This window comes from Pocillopora damicornis, chromosome 4 (genome assembly GCF_964200805.1).
Source record: "Pocillopora damicornis chromosome 4, jaPocDami1.2, whole genome shotgun sequence".
Classification (NCBI taxonomy): Eukaryota; Metazoa; Cnidaria; class Anthozoa; order Scleractinia; family Pocilloporidae; genus Pocillopora; species Pocillopora damicornis.
The window spans coordinates 3,990,285-4,011,774 of NC_142673.1; the positions used below are offsets into that span (position 1 = coordinate 3,990,285).

General features: G+C 38.2%; 5 protein-coding genes across 5 annotated transcripts; 2 read left to right on the forward strand and 3 right to left on the reverse strand.

The window, feature by feature from the left end:
* Nucleotides 1-2,242: 2,242 nt before the first annotated feature.
* Nucleotides 2,243-4,345, reverse strand: LOC113670401 (uncharacterized). Its single transcript, XM_027186541.2, has 2 exons — nucleotides 3,511-4,345; nucleotides 2,243-2,700 (listed from the first exon to the last, which is right to left on the reverse strand). Exons 1-2 carry the CDS (start codon nucleotides 4,276-4,278, stop codon nucleotides 2,587-2,589), a joined length of 882 nt encoding a protein of 293 aa, XP_027042342.2. The 5' UTR covers nucleotides 4,279-4,345; the 3' UTR covers nucleotides 2,243-2,586.
* Nucleotides 4,346-4,967: 622 nt separating this feature from the next.
* LOC113670402 (uncharacterized) lies at nucleotides 4,968-7,919 on the forward strand. The gene is made up of 2 exons (XM_027186542.2): nucleotides 4,968-5,665; nucleotides 6,413-7,919. The coding sequence occupies exons 1-2, from the start codon at nucleotides 4,994-4,996 to the stop codon at nucleotides 6,536-6,538; spliced, it is 798 nt and encodes a 265-aa protein (XP_027042343.2). The 5' UTR covers nucleotides 4,968-4,993; the 3' UTR covers nucleotides 6,539-7,919.
* A 1,423-nt stretch (nucleotides 7,920-9,342) lies between these two features.
* LOC113670403 (uncharacterized) lies at nucleotides 9,343-12,629 on the forward strand. Its single transcript, XM_089205562.1, has 2 exons — nucleotides 9,343-10,042; nucleotides 11,504-12,629. The coding sequence occupies exons 1-2, from the start codon at nucleotides 9,350-9,352 to the stop codon at nucleotides 11,645-11,647; spliced, it is 837 nt and encodes a 278-aa protein (XP_089061688.1). The 5' UTR covers nucleotides 9,343-9,349; the 3' UTR covers nucleotides 11,648-12,629.
* Nucleotides 12,630-14,158: 1,529 nt separating this feature from the next.
* Nucleotides 14,159-16,801, reverse strand: LOC113670400 (uncharacterized). Its single transcript, XM_027186540.2, has 2 exons — nucleotides 15,951-16,801; nucleotides 14,159-14,774 (listed from the first exon to the last, which is right to left on the reverse strand). Exons 1-2 carry the CDS (start codon nucleotides 16,674-16,676, stop codon nucleotides 14,616-14,618), a joined length of 885 nt encoding a protein of 294 aa, XP_027042341.2. The 5' UTR covers nucleotides 16,677-16,801; the 3' UTR covers nucleotides 14,159-14,615.
* Nucleotides 16,802-17,056: 255 nt separating this feature from the next.
* Nucleotides 17,057-21,443, reverse strand: LOC113670399 (prostaglandin E synthase 2). The gene is made up of 5 exons (XM_027186539.2): nucleotides 20,908-21,443; nucleotides 20,295-20,491; nucleotides 19,411-19,611; nucleotides 19,058-19,172; nucleotides 17,057-18,294 (listed from the first exon to the last, which is right to left on the reverse strand). The coding sequence occupies exons 1-5, from the start codon at nucleotides 21,352-21,354 to the stop codon at nucleotides 18,166-18,168; spliced, it is 1,089 nt and encodes a 362-aa protein (XP_027042340.2). The 5' UTR covers nucleotides 21,355-21,443; the 3' UTR covers nucleotides 17,057-18,165.
* Nucleotides 21,444-21,490: the final 47 nt, after the last annotated feature.

The following is a 21,490-nucleotide window of genomic DNA, read 5'->3' on the forward strand; positions in this document are numbered from 1 at the left end:
CGGTTAACTTTCACAAGTTTGGAAACCAATACTTTCTCCGATTTATACACTAGTATATAAACTAGTATTCCCCAACAGAGAACTAACGAAATGACAGCTAACATGCGATTTGAATATTTTTATTTATTTTCATTATTCTTCAATATTCAATTTCAAATCATTACTCTTCAAATATTTTGCTATTACTGGTTTATGCATTTTGGTTCCTGTTCTATAATTAAACATGTTTCTTAAACATCTGTACATGTTTGTACGTGTATTTCACAATTTATACATTCTTTACAGTTTTTTGAAGTTACAAGCTTGGCGTCAAATCTACATCTTTCGTCTTCCTTTTTCCGTGACGACTGTCAACAAATGACGTGCGATGGTTTTCATCGAAAGGGAAGCGTTAACTAGATCCAGTTGTGGTCTATTTCTCGCATAGAAATGCAGGAGAAGCGTTAGATCGCGTCTAACTTCAAACGTTTTCAGCAGTTTGGCGAGATAATATCTTCCAACTGTCCTTAAAGCTTCTTTCAAGAAATTAACGTCGTCCCAGGAGATTTTACCCGATTGTTCTAATGAACGCAAAATGTTTAAAGAGTCTCTAACTTCCGTCGGTATTCGTTCAGAACAGTAGAAACGAGGCTCGTTCTGCTGAATTTGATCCAGATCGCGAGAAATATGGAGCAAAACAGCAGAATAGGTCTGTCGAAGTTTGTCCTCGTTAGTCGGTGACCACATAAAGGATATCATCAATGGCGGTAGAAGGAACGAAAAATTGTCTGCCTGACGTTTTATGTCCTGCGTCCCCAAACATACATCATAAAAGGGCATTGTAATTTATTAATGGTACTTTGCCGACAGAAACCACGGCAACCATATTTTCTTCCTGTTCCCAATATAGAACTTTATAGATAGGAACGCAAGGCGTGCAGGAGATGTAGATGATTTTATTTTGTCTTTCTTGTTTCTTCCGAATTTCGATGGTGTCTTAAAACACTACTCATGCGGCTTACCATATATCAGTCTACCTCCAAAGCGTGTGTTATTCTACGTAAAGCCCAGGGCCGAATTTTTCGAGAGGGTGTGAACGTTAATCTAGGATTAAAAGTTAACCTTGGTTTTGTAATTTCTTATGTAGAAGAGCACGTATAAGAGCTAAGATTTTGCTGAGTTTTATCTTAATATGACTCATTTCAAATTCGATATGGATGACAACGAGATCTTCCTTTCTGATACTGTTCAAACATTTTTTCAGGAAGGAAACGTCCATCCAAGATATCTTAGCCGAGTCTTCCAGTGAAGCAAATCTGCAAATGATAATGTAGTGTGGGATAAAGATGAAAACTGTGTGAAATTTGCTTTCAATCTTTAACTATATTTCTTCAAGATTGGTCTGCTTCTTAACTCCTGTCACCCACAGAGGTAGCATCAATGGAGGTACTCAAGCCTTCTTAAAGGGTATCATTCTTTCCCTATTGCTTTCCAGCAACATCATTTGAAATGTTTTGGCATTTGTTTCTTTCTGGATTGACTTGTATGGCGGCCATATTGAATTTTTCCATAGGGGGTTAGTGTATGATTTTGGCTCGAAATTTCAAATTCCCTAGGGCTTTCTGTATAGTATGAAGAAGTTGGGAAATGATATTTTGTGATATTTTAAGAGTGTTTTCGGTTTCCTGGTCCCCCCCTTGTTCTTAATAACAAGGGTATTATCCTGTGACTGAGATAGCAAGGTCACCTGCTTGCTTCGCGGGGCACTCCCCGGGGATTGGATACCCCAGCTCATGTTTCATCCCAGGCGAAGCTCAACAGGCGCCATATCACAGCCATTCAGGGGGTATCATTGGGTAACCAACCCAACTCATTGTGGCCAGGATCATATCATTTCCACAAACATCACTTTGATAATTCCGGGAATACGTAGCTTATTTTAGGAACAAAACATTGCATAGTTATAGAAAAAGTAAAATTCTTCTCGCCAAAACTGTCTAACAAAAGATTTTCTTAGCTTACCCAGCTGCCAAGATCCAGCATCCGGTAGCTAAGCATTTCAACCAAACTGAAACACTGCTCTAGCATTTCATTCCTGAGTATGTTGTCGTTTCTGGAAGCTTGCGCCGCCACAATGATTTCTCCTGCAATTATCACAAGCATGGTTAGTTTACTCCAAGATGATTTCAGTCTACTGCGCACATCAACTTCTTCCTTGAAGACTTGGTGGATGTTCTTGTTTGACTCCACCAGTGTCCTCATTCGGCGCACATTTAAATTTTTTTTAATACGTTACGTTTTGGTGTACAAGCATATGTGCTCAAGAATGTGACAGTAACGTAGTATCATGTAAAGTAAGCATCTTGACTGCCTTTTAGTCTGGTTTCTCTCCGTTGATCTTTCCGGCTTGGTTGTACCTGCCAGAGGCTCACATGCCTCCGCCGGCTGAGTTCTCAGGATCATTGAAACGCACAAGCCCCTCCACCACGGCAAGGTGGCAGTCTATAAGAGGGGACGTCTAGTTTTTAAATATTCGAAATCATACTCCTTAACGCTTCCTTAACTCTTCCTTAACGCTTTACGTCTCAAAATAGCCTCACGAGTACTCTATGTCTCAACGTAGAACTGTAGAAGCCTTCTTATCTCCCTCAGCGATTCTGGAAAGTCTGTTTTGCTGTCCAGTACTTCTCGCTGCGACCTGACAAACTTCTTAAAGGTTTTCTGATAAACCAAGAAATACATTCATTAGTTAAATCGATGCGAAATCCCAACCAAAAAGGAATACAATGTGTCTGTCTCTCCGTTTAACTCATGTTCTTTGGTAAATATTGCATCTAATTCGAAACACAGAAAGTCTTGTCTTCTTTACCAAAATTTCGAAGGATTCCAAGACTAAACAAATGTAGGATAAATTTGCATAACTGTCTCATTTTTCAGCTTGGATGTTGATATTGGCTGTTCAATCATGCATGAGGTAGAATAAACGCTTTAATCGCTTACTTTGATGGCGAAGTTAATAAACTTACATTAAATAAACGCAAAGAAACTATCGAGACTGATTGATTCAATACTTTGATCGATTCTAGTGAGCAGCAGGTTTTCCTTTACACTTACAGTTGGAGTCAACCTAATGGACATACACAGCATTCCATATCAATTGAAAGTCTTCTCTTCAGAATGCTCCCGAGGAGCAGAGCGTCACAAACCGATTAAGCCGATGATATATAGCTAACTCGTCAAGTGCTACCTCTATGTTAAGTCAAAGTGAAGCTGGTAATGATTAAATACCAAGTAACGATGCATATGAAGTTGCAACTAAAGTTTGTTTCTATTCCGTAATGTATACATTATTATGCGGCGACTTTGTTGTCAGGACACAACTTTGTTGAAAGATACAGTCACACATATTTTCACCTTTAACTCTATCTCAGTCTTAGTTCCGTTTTCCTTCATTTTGTATTAGAACCTGTGGCTGATGGCGGCGTAATATCGAAAAGATGTAGTTATAATAGTGATGTTTGATTCACTTACCATTCCACCTTTCTCTAAAATCCATTCTGCTAACAACTGGCTTGTTTTCGTTCCACTAAAGGCGCATACGTAAAACCCATCTGATGCCGCCACATCGACCGGAGTGCCGAAATAAAGACCATACGAGCCATACAACTCACCAATAATCACGAGGGAAACCATAAACCCAGACCAAGATAGATCAGAGCGAATAATTTCGTCACAAATACGCATAAAAGTGCCATCAACATCATCCATACCATCGTACATACCATCAATTCTACTCAACTGATTCAAAATTTCCTCAATCAAACACTTATTCCTTGTCTTAATTCCTAATAAAAAATCGACAACCCTATCAGAACGACCAGCACACCCCAAAGGACTGCCATCTTTCCGGACACAATCGCTTAATTTAACGTAAACTTCAACAATGTTGCCGAGAAACATACGTAATTCAACCTGCTTAAGCTTCTGAATGATATCCTCTCGATCAATCTTCGATAGATACCGCTCTAAGAATGATACATCCTTCACTGACAGTGTGCTATCCCTAACAAGAAATTCAAACAACTTAAAGATATCAGCATCACTTTCAAGATTTACATCCAACTGCGAACCCGGTACATTACCTAAGCACAAAAACCTCAACGCTGCCCTATCATTAATGCTTAAATCTCTCACACATCCAACTACAAACTCTTTAAAGACAGACGGAATCTGATATTTCAACAACCCCTCTCCTTGCGCAAATGGTTTCAGCCTTGAAGTTGCCGTCGGCAAAGCCATGACTCAAACTCAAAATTTCTAATAAATTAGGAAAGACTGCGCATCATAAACCCCTCATTCAACATCCGGGCACTTACTTGACTTGCAACCCGGAAACCAATTTCGCCTTCGGTTCGGATCGCAGTAGCGTCGTTATTGCTTTCCGATGGAGATCTGGGCCGGTTTGTTCCTTACTGGGGCTTGGTGCAAATTTTTCATTTAGTTTTTTACCTCTGCTAAGGGAATTTTTCTTTTGTATTTTTTCCGTTAATCTCGAGTCATACTAAGATAAAGCCCAACAAAATCTAACCTCTCAAACGCGCTCCTCTACGTAGGAAATTAAAGCCCAAGTTAACTTTTAATGCTAGATTAACGTAAACCCCCTTTTGAAAAATTCGGCCCTGGGCTTTACGTACAATGACACACGCTTTGGAGGGTGACTGATACATAGTAGGCCGCATAAGCAATGTTTTAAGACGCCATCGAAATTCGGAAGAAACAATTTAACAAAAAACCAAAGACAAAATAAAATCATCTATATTTCCTGCACGCCTTACGTTCCTATCTATAAAGCTCTATATTGGGAACAGAAAAAAAAATGGTTTTCGTGGTTTCTCTCGGCAAAGTCCCATTAGTTAATTACAATGCCCTTTTATGGTGCTTGTTTGGGCACCGAGGGTATAAAGAGTCAGGCAGACAATTTTTCTTTCCCTCTGCCGCCATTGACGACACCGCCATGTCGTCACCGACTAACGAGGTTTCCGACCGACTTCGACGGGCTTATTCTGCCGTTTTGCTCCAGATTTCTCGCAATCTGGATCAACTTCAGCAGGACGAGCTTCGTTTCTACTGTTCTGGACTAATACCGACGGAAGATAAAGGCTCTTTAAACATTTTACGTTCATTAGAACATTTGGGTAAAATCTCCTGGACCGATGTTAATTTCTTGAAAGACGCTTTAAGTGCAATTAAGAGATTGGATCTTGCCACACTGCTAACGACGTTTGAAGTTAGACGCGATCTGACGCTTCTTCTGCATTTCTATGCGAGAAAGAGACTACAACTGGATCCTGTTTACGTTTCCCACTCGATGGAAAACACCGCACGTCATTTGTTGACAGTCGTCACGGAAAACGAAAACGAAAGATGCAGATTTGACCACGCAAGAATGAGAACACTGGTGGAGTCAAACAAAAACATCCACCAAGTCTTCGAGGAAGAAGTTGATGTGCGTAGTGGACTGAAATCATCTTGGAGTAAACTAACCATGCTTGTGATAATTGCAGGAGAAATCATTGTGGCGGCGCAAGCTTCCAGAAGCGACGACATACGCAGGAATGAAATGTTAGAGCAGTGTTTCAGTTTGGCTGAAATGCTTAGCTACAGGATGTTGGATCTTGGCAGCTGGGTAAGCAAAGAAAATTTTTTGCTAAACAGTTTTCGCAAGAAGAATTTTCATTTTTCTATAATATTGCAATGTTTTGTTCCTAAAATAAGCTACTTATTCCCGGAATTACTAAAGTGAAACGGCGGAAGTTGTCAGTTGTATTAATAAAGACTGTTATTTAATTTTATGATTGGTCGCGCCAGAAGTCCACTTTAAAATGGCTAGTTTGGTTTGAATGAAACTGATCACTAATGACATAATTTCAGCAGTGAACAGGCAGTACCAAAATTTTGCCTTTTTGAAAGAGGTTCGCTCTTCGTTTTCGTCAGTTCGATACTTATACATAATGTTGTTTCTGATAGAATATTATACTTTGCACGCTTTAAAAAAGCTCAGCCTTCATAATATGTATTACAGGTGATACTAAATAACAATCAAAACCAGTAATTATAAGTAAGATTGAAACAGTGCTCGTCCAATTCTGATGCAATCATTCTGAAGAAAAAAGATATCGAAAGTAAACTTTGATCATTGGTTTCCAGTCGAAAGCAAACTTTGATTATTGGTTTCCAGTCCATCCTAAAGCTGTCAGCTGGTTAGCAGTTTCTACTCGCGTCCATACTCGTCTCTTTTTTTTTAATATCGTTATTGCTTTTTATTTTGATCAATTTGCCACAAATCTACTTCGTTTTAGCCGGTGGTTTAAAATTAATGAGGCAGCCCGGAAATGTGTAATGTTGCTCACAAATTTATAATAATCCCTTTCAGGATGATTTCTGTGATTATGTGGAAAAAAGATGCATTGAGGTTTGGGGTCAGCAGGAAGAGTGCAACCGCAGCAACGTCGTAGCAGACGTGGTTCGACAACTGAGAGAATCTCCTTTTTTTCTTTAGATAGATAATTAGCATAACAGCCTTAACCAGCGTAGCAAGTTTCCAAAGGATCAGGGGGGAGGTGTCACCTACCTCTCCCCTGAGCCTTGCACTTCTGTAGAATAGCAGGCGGTCTGGATCGCGCGGTTGCATGACAAAAAAAAAAAGGGAAAAAAAAGCTGCGAAGTAGAGACGCATTTTTATGTTTCATTTCACTTTAATTTTTCTCACAGACTATAGAATGTTTTACGTGCTGGCAGTGGAGTGGAGCTCCACTTCATTGTTTTAGCACTTCGCTTTTAGCGCGCGTGAAAGACCGCTCTTTTTTGGGGGGGGGGGGGTTGATTTATCATTGCCTACATCTTCCTTCTGTTGAAGTCTAAGAGTTCTACCCTCACTTCACCAGACTGACACTCAGTGACTGACACTGACTACAACCAGAATTTATTGCATAAACAAAAAAATAGAAAAATCATGAAAAGAGTCGAAAAAATTTCAAAAATGGTTTTGAGGATATCGTCGGCAAAGGATTGTGAATTGATGCTATTGAATGTTCAAGAAATTTCGAAAAACTGCTAAAATATTACTACTACTGAAACTTTGAAATTGAAACTTTTGATATTGATGCTATTTGAGAATTTTCTAATGATCGAGTGTTACACTGAAAGAATGACCAAAGATTGAAACCAAGAAAGATACACAGTAAGAAAGTACCACAAATGAACCAAGAAATCAAGAAATAATTTTCTAATGATCGAGTGTTACACTGAAAGAATGACCAAAGATTGAAACCAAGAAAGATACACAGTAAGAAAGTACCACAAATGAACCAAGAAACCAAGAAATAATTTTCTAATGATCGAGTGTTACACTGAAAGAATGACCAAAGATTGAAACCAAGAAAGATACACAGTAAGAAAGTACCACAAATGAACCAAGAAACCAAGAAATAATTTTCTAATGATCGAGTGTTACACTGAAAGAATGACCAAAGATTGAAACCAAGAAAGATACACAGTAAGAAAGTACCACAAATGAACCAAGAAACCAAGAAACAAGTTTAACAAGAAGCAAACCAAGTACCAAGCAAAAATGAACACACAACTTATGGCGGAAAAAAAAACGAAAAACTATGCAACAAAGAAAACTTACTTACAATTTATGGCGGAAAATCGAATAACTCTACAATGACAAAAAAAAACCTTACTTACTACTTATGGCGGAAAAAATTACTCAAAAAAAAAAACTGAATGTGACTTATAACTTACTCGAGTGCTAAAGAATGAATGTTACAACGTATATCTAGGTATACACAAAAACACAACTGGATTGTCTTATATAAGTTCTAGTCATGCTACAGAACTTGAAAAGTGCTGAATAAACTGGAATTGACTTTATCCAATTATGGCAGTGATGTTTTTCTTGGTAAGCCCATCAGGCGTTGTTTGCATGATCTTTTAACAATGTTTAAGAACGTTTATTTTTCAGTCCTTTTTCACGGGCGGCTCTGCAAGTAGGCGGAGTTAGGATAGGTATAGTCCCCTGAGACAAACATATAATGGGACAGGGGGGGTGCTTATAAAGGGGTGGTAGAGTGGGTGGTGTAGTAAAGCTCTCATGTTTCGGTGCCATTATTATAGCAATGGCAGAATGAAATTGGGTCATGGAAATATTCAGCCTCTTGATCTTCATACAAATCGTTTCATTGGGATTGCACTTTAGCATGTGGTGAAAAAAAGTATGTTTCAGAGTCATCATTTGAGAAACAGCTTTCTCACACAGGCCACAGATCGATTTCAAAGAGATAAGGCATCCCATTGCTTTCCAAGTAGTTTGCATGTGCCACAGAACCATGAAGATAACATTTTGATAAAATTCAGAGATGCTATGTGCTTAGTTTTGCATGCCAAGTATCTGCAAAATCCAAGGAAACAGTAATTCATACCACTGAAGGTTTATTATCTGTCTACATCTTTACACGTTTGTGCGTTAATTTCATATTTTTGCATGATCTAAATTGTTCAGTTTTTTTTTCAAAGCAGGCATATTTCACGCATTTCATATTTCTCGCATTTTACGGTTTGAACCTGGGGATAATATGTGATCGAGTGGTCTGAAAAAAGTGACCGACTTTTCGACAACCTGAGCGGAAGTCAACATCAGAGTCTTCACCAAAACTTCAGATATTGTACTCTCATTATCTTAGTAGCCCGTGGGTTGATGCATTTATATAAATAAATAAGTTTACTCCGCGGGATACTCACGAGCGACCAAGATTGTCCCTTCTTGTGTAACTGTAAAGAAAACGTTCGATCTCATTGCATTAAAATTTTGAACGCAAACTTTTATCTCATCGGACGTACTGCTTGAAAAATTAAGGAATATCACTTTGGAAATATGACCGAATAGAGAAAGATGTTTTTCGTCTTGTCACGAGCGTAGAACAAAGCAACAATTTCAAGTCTCAATGTGGAATCGAACCTCAGACCTACGGGTTCCTCGCTACGAAGTTCATAAGACACGTGCCTGCATATATATACTGCTATAGGATCAACTACGTCGATAGCGTCATGTTTGTAAATAGAATAAGAGAGATCATAAGTTTAGAGCTCCGTAAAGAAATAGGGAAAGATGTTTTTTCGTCTTGTCACGAGCGTGGGACAAATTCCCAATCGATGAATCTTCATCAAACGATACACTTAAATAGTGTTATACGCGCGTAATATTAATAAGTGTCTTGGAGTGCATGTATGTCATTAACCCGCCCAAATATGGCATTGTGCAGCATTTTTGGGTATAAGAAGTCGGTCATGCAATCGATTGGCACAAAATATGCGTACTGAAGTAATGCAAGGACCATCACAAACAGAAGTTAAGTTAACATATGAATTAATGAAGACTAATTTTAAGTGTAAAATGATTAACATGTCTTCGGAGCTGAGAGAGGATGATCTTCGAAAGCTTCGTTATTATTTAGAAGGAGTCATACCGATTAATAATTGTTCCGACTCTATGGATATATTACGATTACTAGAGCACGAAGCAAGGATTTCGTGGGATAATATTAATTTCGTTAAGAAAGCCATGAGAAGTATTGGAAGAAAAGATCTTGTTGAAGATTTAACTAAGTATGAAGTTAAGAGGAATTTGACACTCCTGTTGGATTTCTATGCGAAGAGCAATCTAGGATTGGATTCAAACTTCTGCGATAATAAATTAGGAATGAACATGGTAGCTTCGCGCTTACGGAAGATTATGGATAGTGCTCGAGAGAGTGTTAAAATCAGAGACATATGCTCAACCGTTGAGTCCAGTAGAGATTTAAAGAAAGTATTAATGGCCTTAGAGGAGAGGATGGGTGAAGAACCATCACTATCATGGAATGACTTTACTATGCTTGTAATTTTTGCTGGAGAAATTATAACAATCGCTTCCGCCGATGAAGAACAACAGGAGTCATTGTTAGACCTATGCACAACTGCTGCTGATGAGCTCTGCTCTCGAATGAATGCCAGAGGAACCTGGGTAAGATTGTAGTTTAGATTTTATACCTTGAGTATCAGAGTTCTGAAAAAATGTATCTTCGTTTCGTTTTTTGGTTTATTTTGTTTCGGCGCAGAAACAGTTCTGTGAAAATTTTTGCTGCGTAGAACACTCTAATTGATTATTCAGCCGTTGCCTGGAAGTGATTGGTTGAAATTTAACATGTGATCAAAGCTTTCGAATGTGATAGGAAGATCACTCTACCGACTGAAAGTCATGCAGATTACATAGCCATTTTGATCAGAAAATATCAGTAGGAATTACTTCGCTGAGTAACGCTGAACGTTATTTGGTTATCTCTTGTATTTCAATAATTGTTGAGGAAACCAAAGACGGAAGTCGTTTGACAGCCGTTCCGTCAAATTAATCACGAATAGACCCAAACCTCACTTCATGCTCTCCTTTAGATGTTCTTATTGTTGATTTAATAGACACGTTCAAAGATATCAGAACAAAGTCGTACACCATGGCCTTGAAAAGGTCCCATTTCAAGTTGAATTACTTCCATTTTTCTTCCACTTCTGCATCATGAAGTTGTTTTGTTCATTTCAATGTCTTTATTGACTCTTCATGCATAAGGAACCATTATATATGAAACATGCCATGATAGTCAAACAATAGAAAGTTATTTGAAGCGAAACAGGTCGGGCCACATGAACGGAAAACGGCTATGAACTCATATTTTTACTTGGAAATCGCTTTAAGGATTGGTGAAAAGGGAATGCAAACGGAAATCAGCATTGGCATTACGACGATTAATCTGACAGAAGAGTTGTCTAACAAGCTTATATCCAAGTGAAAATTTTTTTTTTCTGACCGGAAGAGTCCACTTCACTTTTATAATCTGTGCATGGCCGACGCTGAAAGGTCTCAAAAATTTGACATATAGAGAACTTTAAGTGTACACTAATTACAGAAAGATGTTTTAGCCAATTTCCATTTTCCAGCTGCCTGTTTAGTGTAGTTATTTTAGTATTTCTTGCGTTGCATGGATTACCTTTCATTGCCCATTATGTTTACTCTGTTCCTATTTTTAGCCTTCGAACACATCGGGGTCTTCATGCTGAGTAATTCCATGATGAAAATATGAATGGCTTTTTAGAGATGGTCGTTCAAAAATTTCAACCAGTCGTTTTTACTCCCACAGCCAGTTTTATGGTCTGCATGATGCAAATGAAAATATTTGTCGGCTTTTTTTATTCACTTCGACATCCTTCAATGATAGATCTCATAAATTCATGGTAAGACTTATAAGTAATCTCATAGGCCTGACTGTCGAGAAACATAAAACAATTTTAAATCAGGCAAAAAGGACCAACCTCTTCTCCAGATTTCGATGATCGGTCCGTGGAGTGAATCCAAACTCTGTTGTGAGAGACTGTATGTTCCTGTACAAACAGAAGTTCCTTTCATATCTTTCTAACATTATATTTTACTTTGTAGAATGACTTTAAAAATCATGTCAAGGAAGTGCACCGTTTCGTTCAAGAAAACATAGATTCCAATCATAACTTGTCTTCGCAAGAGATAGCAAAAGTGGTTCAACAGTTCAGAGAAGCCGTATTCCTCCCAGTAGGAAATCTATAGGAAACTCCAGAGGCTTTCTCGTTTAAATCGAAGACTGTTAATTATAAAAAAAAGTTCTCTTGTTAATCACTTCTGAACTTTATTCACAATTTAAGATTATTCACAATTTAAGATTATTCACAATTTAAGATTATTCACAATTTAAGATTATTCACAATTTAAGATTATTCACAATTTAAGATTATTCACAAAATACAATTAATAATTTCATCAAAATAATGCATAATACAAAAGCATTTAGCTTAAAAGACTGTTAATTGTTAATAATAATGTTAATGATAATAATAATTAATAATTAATTAATCTGGCAGAACATCATTACTATTACTATTATATTATTACTACTACAGCATCATTACTATTACTGCTACAATATTACTACTACTATTACGAGTACTATTACACCATTATCACTCTTACCATTACAACATTATTTCTATTACTATTACAACATTATCACCACTTCAATAATTACTGCTACTACAATACTATTACTGCTATTGCCACTTCAGTATCCTAACTGCTACACAACACTATCACTACTACCTACAATATAACTACCTCTGTCTGGACTACTAACAATATCATTGCTTCTGTTGCTACCACAACAGGGTTGCTGCTATTATTACTAGAATTACGAATACTTCTATGATACCTTACACGCTCTATTCAGTATGTTCAATCTAGGCAGCAATTTTAATCTACTAACTCATGAAATACATATGTAACAACTTGTTTTATTTTTAAGTGATGAGACATTTATGAACTAAAATGGCGGTGAGCTATCCCCGCTAACATCAACTGAAGTTTTCCACCCAGAACCAGTCTCACACATGTACGCAATGCCAACTTCTTTATTTGTTTTAAAATACAATTAGATGAAGTTTGGCAATTAACCGGATTGACAAATATTGCTGAAGGTTGTCATGAAAATGATACTATTGTTCAGCTCTTCAAAATAAAGAAAATGGATGTGACCAAAGCTGATTAGCATCTTGTCATTTGTTGTTCTTCTTGTCGTCTTTATCATAACCGTTACAATTTCCTCAAATGTGACTGGTGCATCAGCTGCTTTATTTTTCACCAATCATTCTTTACATTTGTAATCAAACACTGTGGACGGACAATTGGCTGTAATTGGACACTTGTAATAGGACAGATGAAGCAGCCAGTCATACTAAGTCCACTCAGCTAAATCCAACAATCACAGAATTGATCAAAATAACCATAGCAATTGAAAAAACTGAAAATTTTTAGATGTTTGTCCTAAAAGAAGTAGTTGTTTTTCTGTCTTTTTTTGGATTTTGTAACGGTTAAGATTAATTGGTAACAGGACTTCGTGTCGTCCAATTCTGTCTGTAATCATACTTGCGATTGACAAATCGGATTCGTCTAATTTCGTCAATCACTCGTATGATTTCAGACCGAATTCGACTTCACTATGTCCTAATACTATTATTAAAAAGTGTATCGATCGATTGTAAGTTAAAGGGAGAGGGAATTGGGAGGAATCCAGTTTCAGTCCCCCCTCAGTCTCCCTCGTTTTCCCTTGCAGTTCTAGCCGGCCATAGTGCTCCCCTTCGGCTAATATTTCCATGACTAGTGAAGGCAAGTTAGTTTCTCCTCAAAGTGGACCTACCTCTACTTTCTCCTCGCGGAGAACAAACCGTACATCAAACAAAAATTTGCGTTTTGCTCAACACCCTTTAGCATCCAACAGTAATGAAGAAGCTCCTGATAACTGGTATTCTCTTTTTAAACTTTAATTGGAGATCGATTTTAAGAAACTAATGTTAGAAACGAATTTGAAGCGGTAAGGAGAGCCATCTCGCAAGCCAGACTGCTCTTGGTTCTGGTTTACGGTCAGTTCGCCACCACAACAAACTCGCCACCACTGAGAGTCAAATCGCCAAGGGTGGCGATCTGACTTAAACGTTGTGTGTAGCCAATCGTATTAAACTTACATCAAATGAAAACTAAGATGTAGTAATGTATCCACTCAGGTTTCGCCAAACGCAAACTGAATCAAATTTAACGTGATATCAATATGACTTATTTATTTCATTTAACCGTTGTCATGCCATAATTGAGCGGCTACACATAACTTCTGAGTCCCTTACCTTTTCCGCAATATACTACTACATCTACATTCATTTGATGTAAATTTAATACGACAGGCTACACATAATGTTTAAGTCAAATAGCCACCGGTGGCGATTTGACTCTCAATGGTGGCAAGTTTTCTGGTGGCAAATTGACCGGAGACCTTGGTTTTCACTTTTAATTCCAAATTTTAACATCTTTTTTCAATATTTCCCAACGTTAAACCGTACGCAATGCTGGCACAGTTTAAGTCCCATTGTTGAGTCCTTTAGCATTCCTGAATTCCTTGTAAGTGTTCAAGCAGTTGGAGTAAATCAAATGAAAATGAGATATTTGTAACTGCTTAAAATCTAACAGTCCATATTGCGTGGCGTTTTTGTACAAGTACGTAGACGGAGAAAGCCGTGATACACACAAGAAAATTTTATTGATTATTCATTGTTGTTCTCTTTACGCCCTTGCGAGCGTATTTTACATTTTCACATTTTTCAATGCATTTCATCTTTTATAAAACAGTGAGATATTTGTTTCCTGTGAAAAATTTAATAGTTTGTAGTACGTTTCGTTATAATGTAAAAAGGTTATGTGGAAAGCACAAGGAAAAAAATTTTTCCCAGAGAAATAGACGTAAACTTAGAATGTTGACTGCCTTTTGGTCTGGTTTCTCCCCGTCGATCTTTCCGGCTTGGTTGTACCTGCCAGAGGCTCACATGCCTCTGCCGGCTGAGTTCTCAGGATCACTGAAACGCACGAGCCCCTCCACCACGGCAAGGTGGCAGTCCATAGGAGGGGATGTGAGGGGGGGGGGGGTAGTTATTTTCTCTTTAGGGGTATTACGTCAATGCTGATTTACCATATGAAACATTTACATGTTCATCATTTCATATTTCCTAAATGAAATTCCTTCATTGATACGATTTCCAAGCCGCTCGATGATTTCTTTTAAACATTCTCCATAGGACGATGATACGGACTCACTGATAGTGGTTTGTTGTTTTTCTTTGATGAATTCTTGAAACGCTTTCTGTTAATTAAACCAAAGGAAGATGAGTATTGTAAATTTAAGAAAGTATTGCCCGACATGATCTTTGTATTAAGTACAGGGTATTATGATATTATGGACGCAAAAACAGAAAAACCTATCCAAAAATAACCACATACAAGAAAATAGACTCACTACACCTCTTGATTTGATTATCTCACACAGTCAACTTATAACATCGTCCAGAAATCTTAAGAATTTTCTAGATACAACTGAAAGAGTCTTATCTATCAGAGTTATCATTTTTATATCTCACGGCTGTGTTTTAAAAATTAGGCAAATTTAAATAGTTTCGGCCACATTCAAGCGCATAGATGTAACAACTGTCTGACAATTTTGGAAAATACTTTTAGTGATATGGAATGTATAATTCAAGAGTAAAACATCTGAGACATACTTAGAATTGAGCAATGTTTCCGAAAAAAATAGTTTGGAAAACAAAGAGTTCATCAAAAGACCTATGAATAATTTTGAATATCTCATAAGTTTATGAATATCTAATTATCTGCGAGAGAGCTTTTAAACCTCGAAATTGCCCCAAACATTCTCAGTTACTTGTGAAATGATCAAAGTCGAGAACACCGAAATTTGCATTGATTACATAGCACGTGCAACATTTCTAAAAGTCTCTGTCCGTGCATGTTTTAAGAGCTGTTTATACATCTTTTGCCAAACCTGTAAAAAGTGAACGCTGAACCTGCTAAGCAACTTGAAGTAATAAAAAATTAAAGATTTTTGACGCCTCTTCCCGTGTTTCTTGTTTAAGTAGTTAGATACAATATTCTGCTTCTGATTTCCGATTCTAATTTGACTGTTTGTAAAAGCCTGCGATACTGCTAACCACCGACTATGGTTGTTCAAATGGTTAAAAAAATTGAGAAGGATATTCAAAGGCAGCCCATTTACATTTAAGGACGCGGCTTTTGACGTGGCAAGAAGAATAATTTAGTCACGAAGATTCTATCAGCCCTCGCGTCTTTTCCAAAGATATTCTTCATTCCTGATCAGAACCCCGAAATAACTTCCCTTGTGTTAGCTAACAAATTTCCCAGTCCTATCTACTTCGCAATAAAACTTGCTCAAGTCAGAACACAGGGAAATTATTTTGGCTGTAAATCTTCATTTCACATAGGTTGCGTATTTATTTCAATCACTTACCAGACCTCCGTTTTTAAGCATCCATTCCGTAAGTAGTTCGCAGATCTTGGTGTCTGAAAAGAGACTCGTGAAGTGACCATCCGCTACATCGGGTAACTGGGTATATGGCCGACTAAACGAAGCGTAGAACTCGCCAATTAACACCAAATAGGACGTAAACTTGGACCACGACAGCGACGAGATCTTTAGAAGAGAGCTCTCGATGACCTGCAGAATAGCATTGTCGTCTTCTACTTGCTCAAGTTGGCGGTTCAAGACTGGAATCAGTTCCTCGTCTATTTCTTTAATCGTCAGCAAAAACTTTGCAATGTTTGCTTGGTCACGGACAAGTTTCACAGGCGTGCCATGGCGGAGGTGTATCACCGACTTTATGTAACCTTCAAGTATACCACTCAGCGAGATTTGCAGCTCGACTTGTTTCAACGATTGTAGCAAATTGAGACGGCCGACGATAATGAGAAAGTCTTCAAGCAGAGACAAGTCTGTGAGGGAAACTGTATTGGAGTCCAGAAGAGACTCCATCAAACCTAGAAAATCTTCAACGTTCGCTGGGTTGATGTCTAGCTTCGAACCCGGAATTTGTCCTTTGCACCAGAATTTAAATTCTGCTCGATCGTTGGGAGATAAATCCCTCCTGAATTGAAGGAGAAACCTTCTGAAAACACTAGGGTAATTATACTTCAACAAGCTGTTCGGGGTTGAATACGATTGTTTAGAAGAAAGCATCGACTTGAATAACGCTGACGTACACAATACACTTTGAAACAGGGGTTTGAAATTCCTTGGGCTCCCAGCTCATCTGGGTAATCTACGTCTTTTTTCTGTCCCACAATCATTCTCGTTCCCAGAGCCCTGACGCTCTTAGTAGCGGTCTGTGTAAACGATACGCCCACTGAAAAGGCTGGATATTGTTCAAGAGTAACCAGGTTTGAAATCAAGAGAATCTGACAGTGCTTCTGGATTTCTTTGCGAGGAAGATAAAGCCCGTTCTGGCTTTGTAATGATGTTCTCTGCCAGTTAAATAAGTGGCTGGAACATTGGAATCAAGAGTCCATTCGACTGGTGCTCGTCGGTTTCGACGAAGAGATTGATAGCAGGAATTGAACTTTTCTTGGAGTTTACCATTCTTTTTATTACTTCTAAAGATAAGATGCAGATGGGAATGACGAACACTGGCACTTGAGATGGAGGCAGGATTAGAAGAATTCATACTTTCCAACAACTAGATTTTTGTTAACCTAAAGTAATATTAATGGCAGGATGTTTCCACATACGCTTTTTCTGGCTTGGATTGGATTATTTTATGTTAAGAAGCTCTTGGGTGTATAGCGACCGAGATGCGATCGGTTACAACGAAACACAGGACTTACCCGCCATTCGACTTTGCCGAAGGATTCATCGTTCCTTCTTAGTACCCTCTGCAAATTGACAAGCAGGTAATAATGTTGATAACCGACGGCAACTCCTGCCGGGTATTGCAAAAAATCGTCTGCCTATGCGACAAATTGAGCCATGACAGTTTCGTCACATTGAGCTGTAGCCAGAAATGTCAATACACAGACCACAAACAGTATAAATTGGAAGTTGAAGAAAAACTCCTGGCAGTTTGTTTGTGCTTCCTTCCCTGTTAACAGTTTCAAGCTCCTATCCCATTCCACCCTTAGATATAAGCCCTTCTTTAAATTATGCTGATTCTTCACACGGAAAAGGCATCCTTCGTGGTAATAAGTCTAATGCTGTTGTCAGTTTGTTTCCCTGATTTTTTCCTTCCTTTAAAATTTGGATTTCTAAGACTAGATGAACTTGTTTCGAAACACTTCTTTCTCAGCGCTCACAAACAAACCCCAACTAAACTCTCACAGTTTATAGCCGAGATTTTACGGAAGCTTTCTGTTGGAATAAGACATTGAAGTCGAACAACTGTAAGTTAGGTCGCGGATTGTGCACCTTAAGCGCCAGCCTAAAATTGTTTTGAAACTGGTCAATTGTAATTCCTTTCAATATTCTTCATCCTTAGCTGTTAATATTGATTTCCTGATCTATTACAGCCCCTTTTACATTCTTTTATCTTACTAAGCAAATATCTAGTGGTCGAAAAAAAAATCGTTCGTTGGGGAAGGGGGAAAGGAGAGGGAGAGGAGGGAGAGGAGGGAGAGGAGTTCAACTGCTTATTAAAACAAGCCGACATTTACACATGTACACAACAATTTAAGGTTTAGCAAGCTCCGGCATGAGTCTGCACAGCTTCTTTGACTCGATTATACCACGGCTTCATTGTGGTGTGTGTCATCAGGTCTTTAAACGTATCAAGACCTTCCAAACCGCTCAGTACTCCATACACCGCCTGTGGAAAAGACATGAACAGTAGCCACTCAGATATTATGAGGAGAAGAGGCTGTGCACGGTCAAGTAGAATGGAAAGAGTAAAGGGACCTATGTCTGTTGTGGAATCCTTGCAATAAACAACAGATTGGTTTTACTCCTGAACAAGTAAAGGTTTCATGCTTAGACAAGGCGTAACAGGTTTAGATATGTGACTTGACTCCTTGTTTAGAATTTGCTTTAAGGTTCAAAAGAACTTTGAGAAACACCCAAGTCATTTTAACTGAATAGTTCTCAGTATTATACGTAATCCAACAGATAAAATGACGCCTACTGGCCATCCACTATTTCTCATTTGCCATCTACTTTCAAATTAATTGGTCCATAAAACTTGGATTGGTGGGTAACAAGTACAGGGTGTCTGCTTCTCCCTTTAAACCAGGTATCAGTATGCATATTCTCCATAATGTTCTCTATACTATCCCTAAGGTGCTGACAAGGAGAATTTGTTTGATGATCTAGAGCTTCTCTAGGTGGTGATCATTTCCTTTTTTTCTTGTGACCTTAATGTTTGATTCAGGGGTGATATTGTGGAGAGAAATTAGATACTAATCACACTTCAGGGTCAAAGAGTTTTAATGGGGCCTGCTCAATACAGGTTTAATTATGTGACATTAATTTGTTCTCTACTCCCAAAAGGATTATACTTCTCATAAAGTTTTCTTAGTTTTAGGGAGAAATTTAAAGAGAGTCTATTTCTTCTACAAACACTCAAAATTTTTTACCAGGTCGGCAAGATTTGGAGCACTTCCTCCCATAAACTTTCTTTTGCCAACAGCCTTCATCCATTTCTCTGCCTCATCATACATGGCTTGTCGCACATCATCTTTGATATTGTGTCTGGGGAAGGAAACATTCATTATTATTTTGAGGGTCAATAAAAAAAAAATTCTCATTTTTTTAAGGAAACCTGAAGCACTGATATGTATATCATTTGGTGTAAATTGTTTGTTGAATAATCAAGAACTTCTTTAGTGGTTGATCAATTCTGCTATTATCAATATCTTAACATGCGATTGGGGGTGAATTAGATGCTGGTCACTCCTAGGGCCAAAGGGTTATAAATTATATGACTTACTTTCTTTTCACATGTTTTCCAACAAAGTACATCACTACTGGCCCAGCAAAGTAGGTTGAATATTTCTCAAAAGTGCTGACATTACTTTGCTTTGTAAAATACTCAAATGCCTGCATGGCTTCTGATGCTGTGCGGTAGATGTTTGGTGACAGTGTATGAACAAATGAATTGTCCACCCATTTTCGCCATTTCCTCTGTTCTCTGTATAACATTTCAACAACTTACATCAGTACTCTCTGTTATCATCAAGTTTGCTCCTAGTCAGTTTCCTTAACCCTCAACATTTCCTTAACATCAGTATGCATATTCTCTAAACTGTTCCCTATACATTTCCCTGGGTAATTAGAAGGAGAATTTGTCAATAAAGTCCTTTTTTAGTTTGTGATCATTTCCCCAATTCTTGTAACCTAAATGTATGATTCAGTAGTGATATTGTAAGAAGAACTTAGATTCTGATCACTCTTAAGGGAGAAAGGGTTATCTGCCTTGATGCACAGATAAGTTTTGCTTGGGGTCTTCATACCCTCTATGTATTCTCACTTTCCATTTATAAGTTGGTATTACGTATTTACTTGTTCCTTTATGAGTCAAATACAGTGCTTTGAAGTGTAAAATCTGTTGTTTCATCCTTGCCTCTCTACAATGTTAGTGAGGTGAGTCATCATTTTGAACTAAGATTAAGAAGGCATCTACATGAGGTGCAAGTTTTCTAGACCAATCGAAGTGAAGAGTGGCAAAATCAATGCAGATTACTTTTGACAATGAATTGAAAATTGCTCTATAATGATTCAGGGAATAAAGGAGCATCCCTACAATCCTTACAGTCTTATTCCCAAATTACACTGTTATAACATCATATTTCAAAGTTATTAATCTGCACCTACTTCTCGTATTCCATGGATTTCTTATCAATGGCCTGTTCTTTGTACATGATAAAATATCTGTTGGCATATTCTGTCTGTTCTTTGCCATCTGCACCTTTTGTAGTGATTTCAGGGTAATAAACTAAGATCTGTTTGATGGAATCTTGGCCCACCATAAGGGACCGGAGGGCGCTGATAATGACTGATGAGTCATTGATCTGTAAAGAATGATTCATATCAAAGAGAGAGCCTATTGGGAGAGCTTCCAATTGACAAAACTAAAAGGAATTACTTCTCACCGCAAAATGAAAGAAAATGGCATTTTGATTTTTAAAGGCATCAGCATATTATGAACTGAGCTTCTCAACTTTACTCAGTAAAATCCAGCATGGATGAAGGGTAGGGGAGGTTCAGGGCTTTTTAAGAGCGTTTTGAAGAAGGATGCTGGGAAGCACCAAAGATGCCAGCTTGAAAGGGAGGTAAGGACATGCACCCCAGAACGTTACATACTTACAATACAGGGCCATATAATTTAAACCTCGCTGAATCACAACGTCCGTTGTGTAGTTCATCGTTTCTCCACGACTGCTGAAGTTTTTCTTCCCGATAAATTTTACGAAACAAGGCCCCTTACCTGTGTGTCATCCGCCATAACTAACGGAACTTTCTTGTACTTGGAGAAACTGAGCTCTGACTTCCACAAGGGGCTCACTTCGACAGTGTTGTACTTGATTCCATAATAGTTCAGAAACGCTCGTACTTTACCGCAGAAAGGGCAGTTCTGATACTGGTACAGAGTTATCGAGATATCAGAGATCCCTTTCTCGGCAGGTAAATTAAGATCTTTGACGGGCCTTGCTTTCACGTTGTTGGAAATCATCTGGTAGGATACAAACCCAGCCAGGGTTACTCCACAACCTGCAGCCAAAACGGCAACAAATCGGCGACTTGTGCCAGAGAACCCTGGTCCATAGTTGATAGTACTAACAAGACGGCTTTGGACACTTCTATGTCCTCTGTTTAAGAACGATTTGCTAATTGGAGAGCAGAAGGTTGAGCGAATCGCACATCGAGCCGCCATTATTGAATTTGTTATGCAATAAATTAGTTACCAGGATATAGCGGCAAACTTTTACCTAGACTCCAGTCTTATCCATTAACATGATGCTGTATCCCTAGGTCTCCGCGAAGCCGGATGTACATCGGGCAAGCTACTC

Excerpts from the sequence above, each read along its gene's own strand:
- LOC113670402 (XM_027186542.2), top strand. The coding sequence starts at position 4,994 with ATGTCGTCACCGACTAACGAGGTTTCCGACCGACTTCGACGGGCTTAT. Across the intron at positions 5,666-6,412 it reads TGTTGGATCTTGGCAGCTGG|GATGATTTCTGTGATTATGT; the intron begins GTAAGCAAAGAA and ends AATCCCTTTCAG.
- LOC113670401 (XM_027186541.2), bottom strand. The coding sequence starts at position 4,278 with ATGGCTTTGCCGACGGCAACTTCAAGGCTGAAACCATTTGCGCAAGGA. Across the intron at positions 2,701-3,510 it reads TTTTAGAGAAAGGTGGAATG|AAAACCTTTAAGAAGTTTGT; the intron begins GTAAGTGAATCA and ends TTGGTTTATCAG.
- LOC113670399 (XM_027186539.2), bottom strand. The coding sequence starts at position 21,354 with ATGGCGGCTCGATGTGCGATTCGCTCAACCTTCTGCTCTCCAATTAGC. Across the intron at positions 20,492-20,907 it reads TTATGGCGGATGACACACAG|ATCAATGACTCATCAGTCAT; the intron begins GTAAGGGGCCTT and ends CATTCTTTACAG. Across the intron at positions 19,173-19,410 it reads GGAAAACATGTGAAAAGAAA|ACACAATATCAAAGATGATG; the intron begins GTAAGTCATATA and ends TTCCTTCCCCAG.
- LOC113670403 (XM_089205562.1), top strand. The coding sequence starts at position 9,350 with ATGCGTACTGAAGTAATGCAAGGACCATCACAAACAGAAGTTAAGTTA. Across the intron at positions 10,043-11,503 it reads TGAATGCCAGAGGAACCTGG|AATGACTTTAAAAATCATGT; the intron begins GTAAGATTGTAG and ends TTTACTTTGTAG.
- LOC113670400 (XM_027186540.2), bottom strand. The coding sequence starts at position 16,676 with ATGCTTTCTTCTAAACAATCGTATTCAACCCCGAACAGCTTGTTGAAG. Across the intron at positions 14,775-15,950 it reads TGCTTAAAAACGGAGGTCTG|AAAGCGTTTCAAGAATTCAT; the intron begins GTAAGTGATTGA and ends TTTAATTAACAG.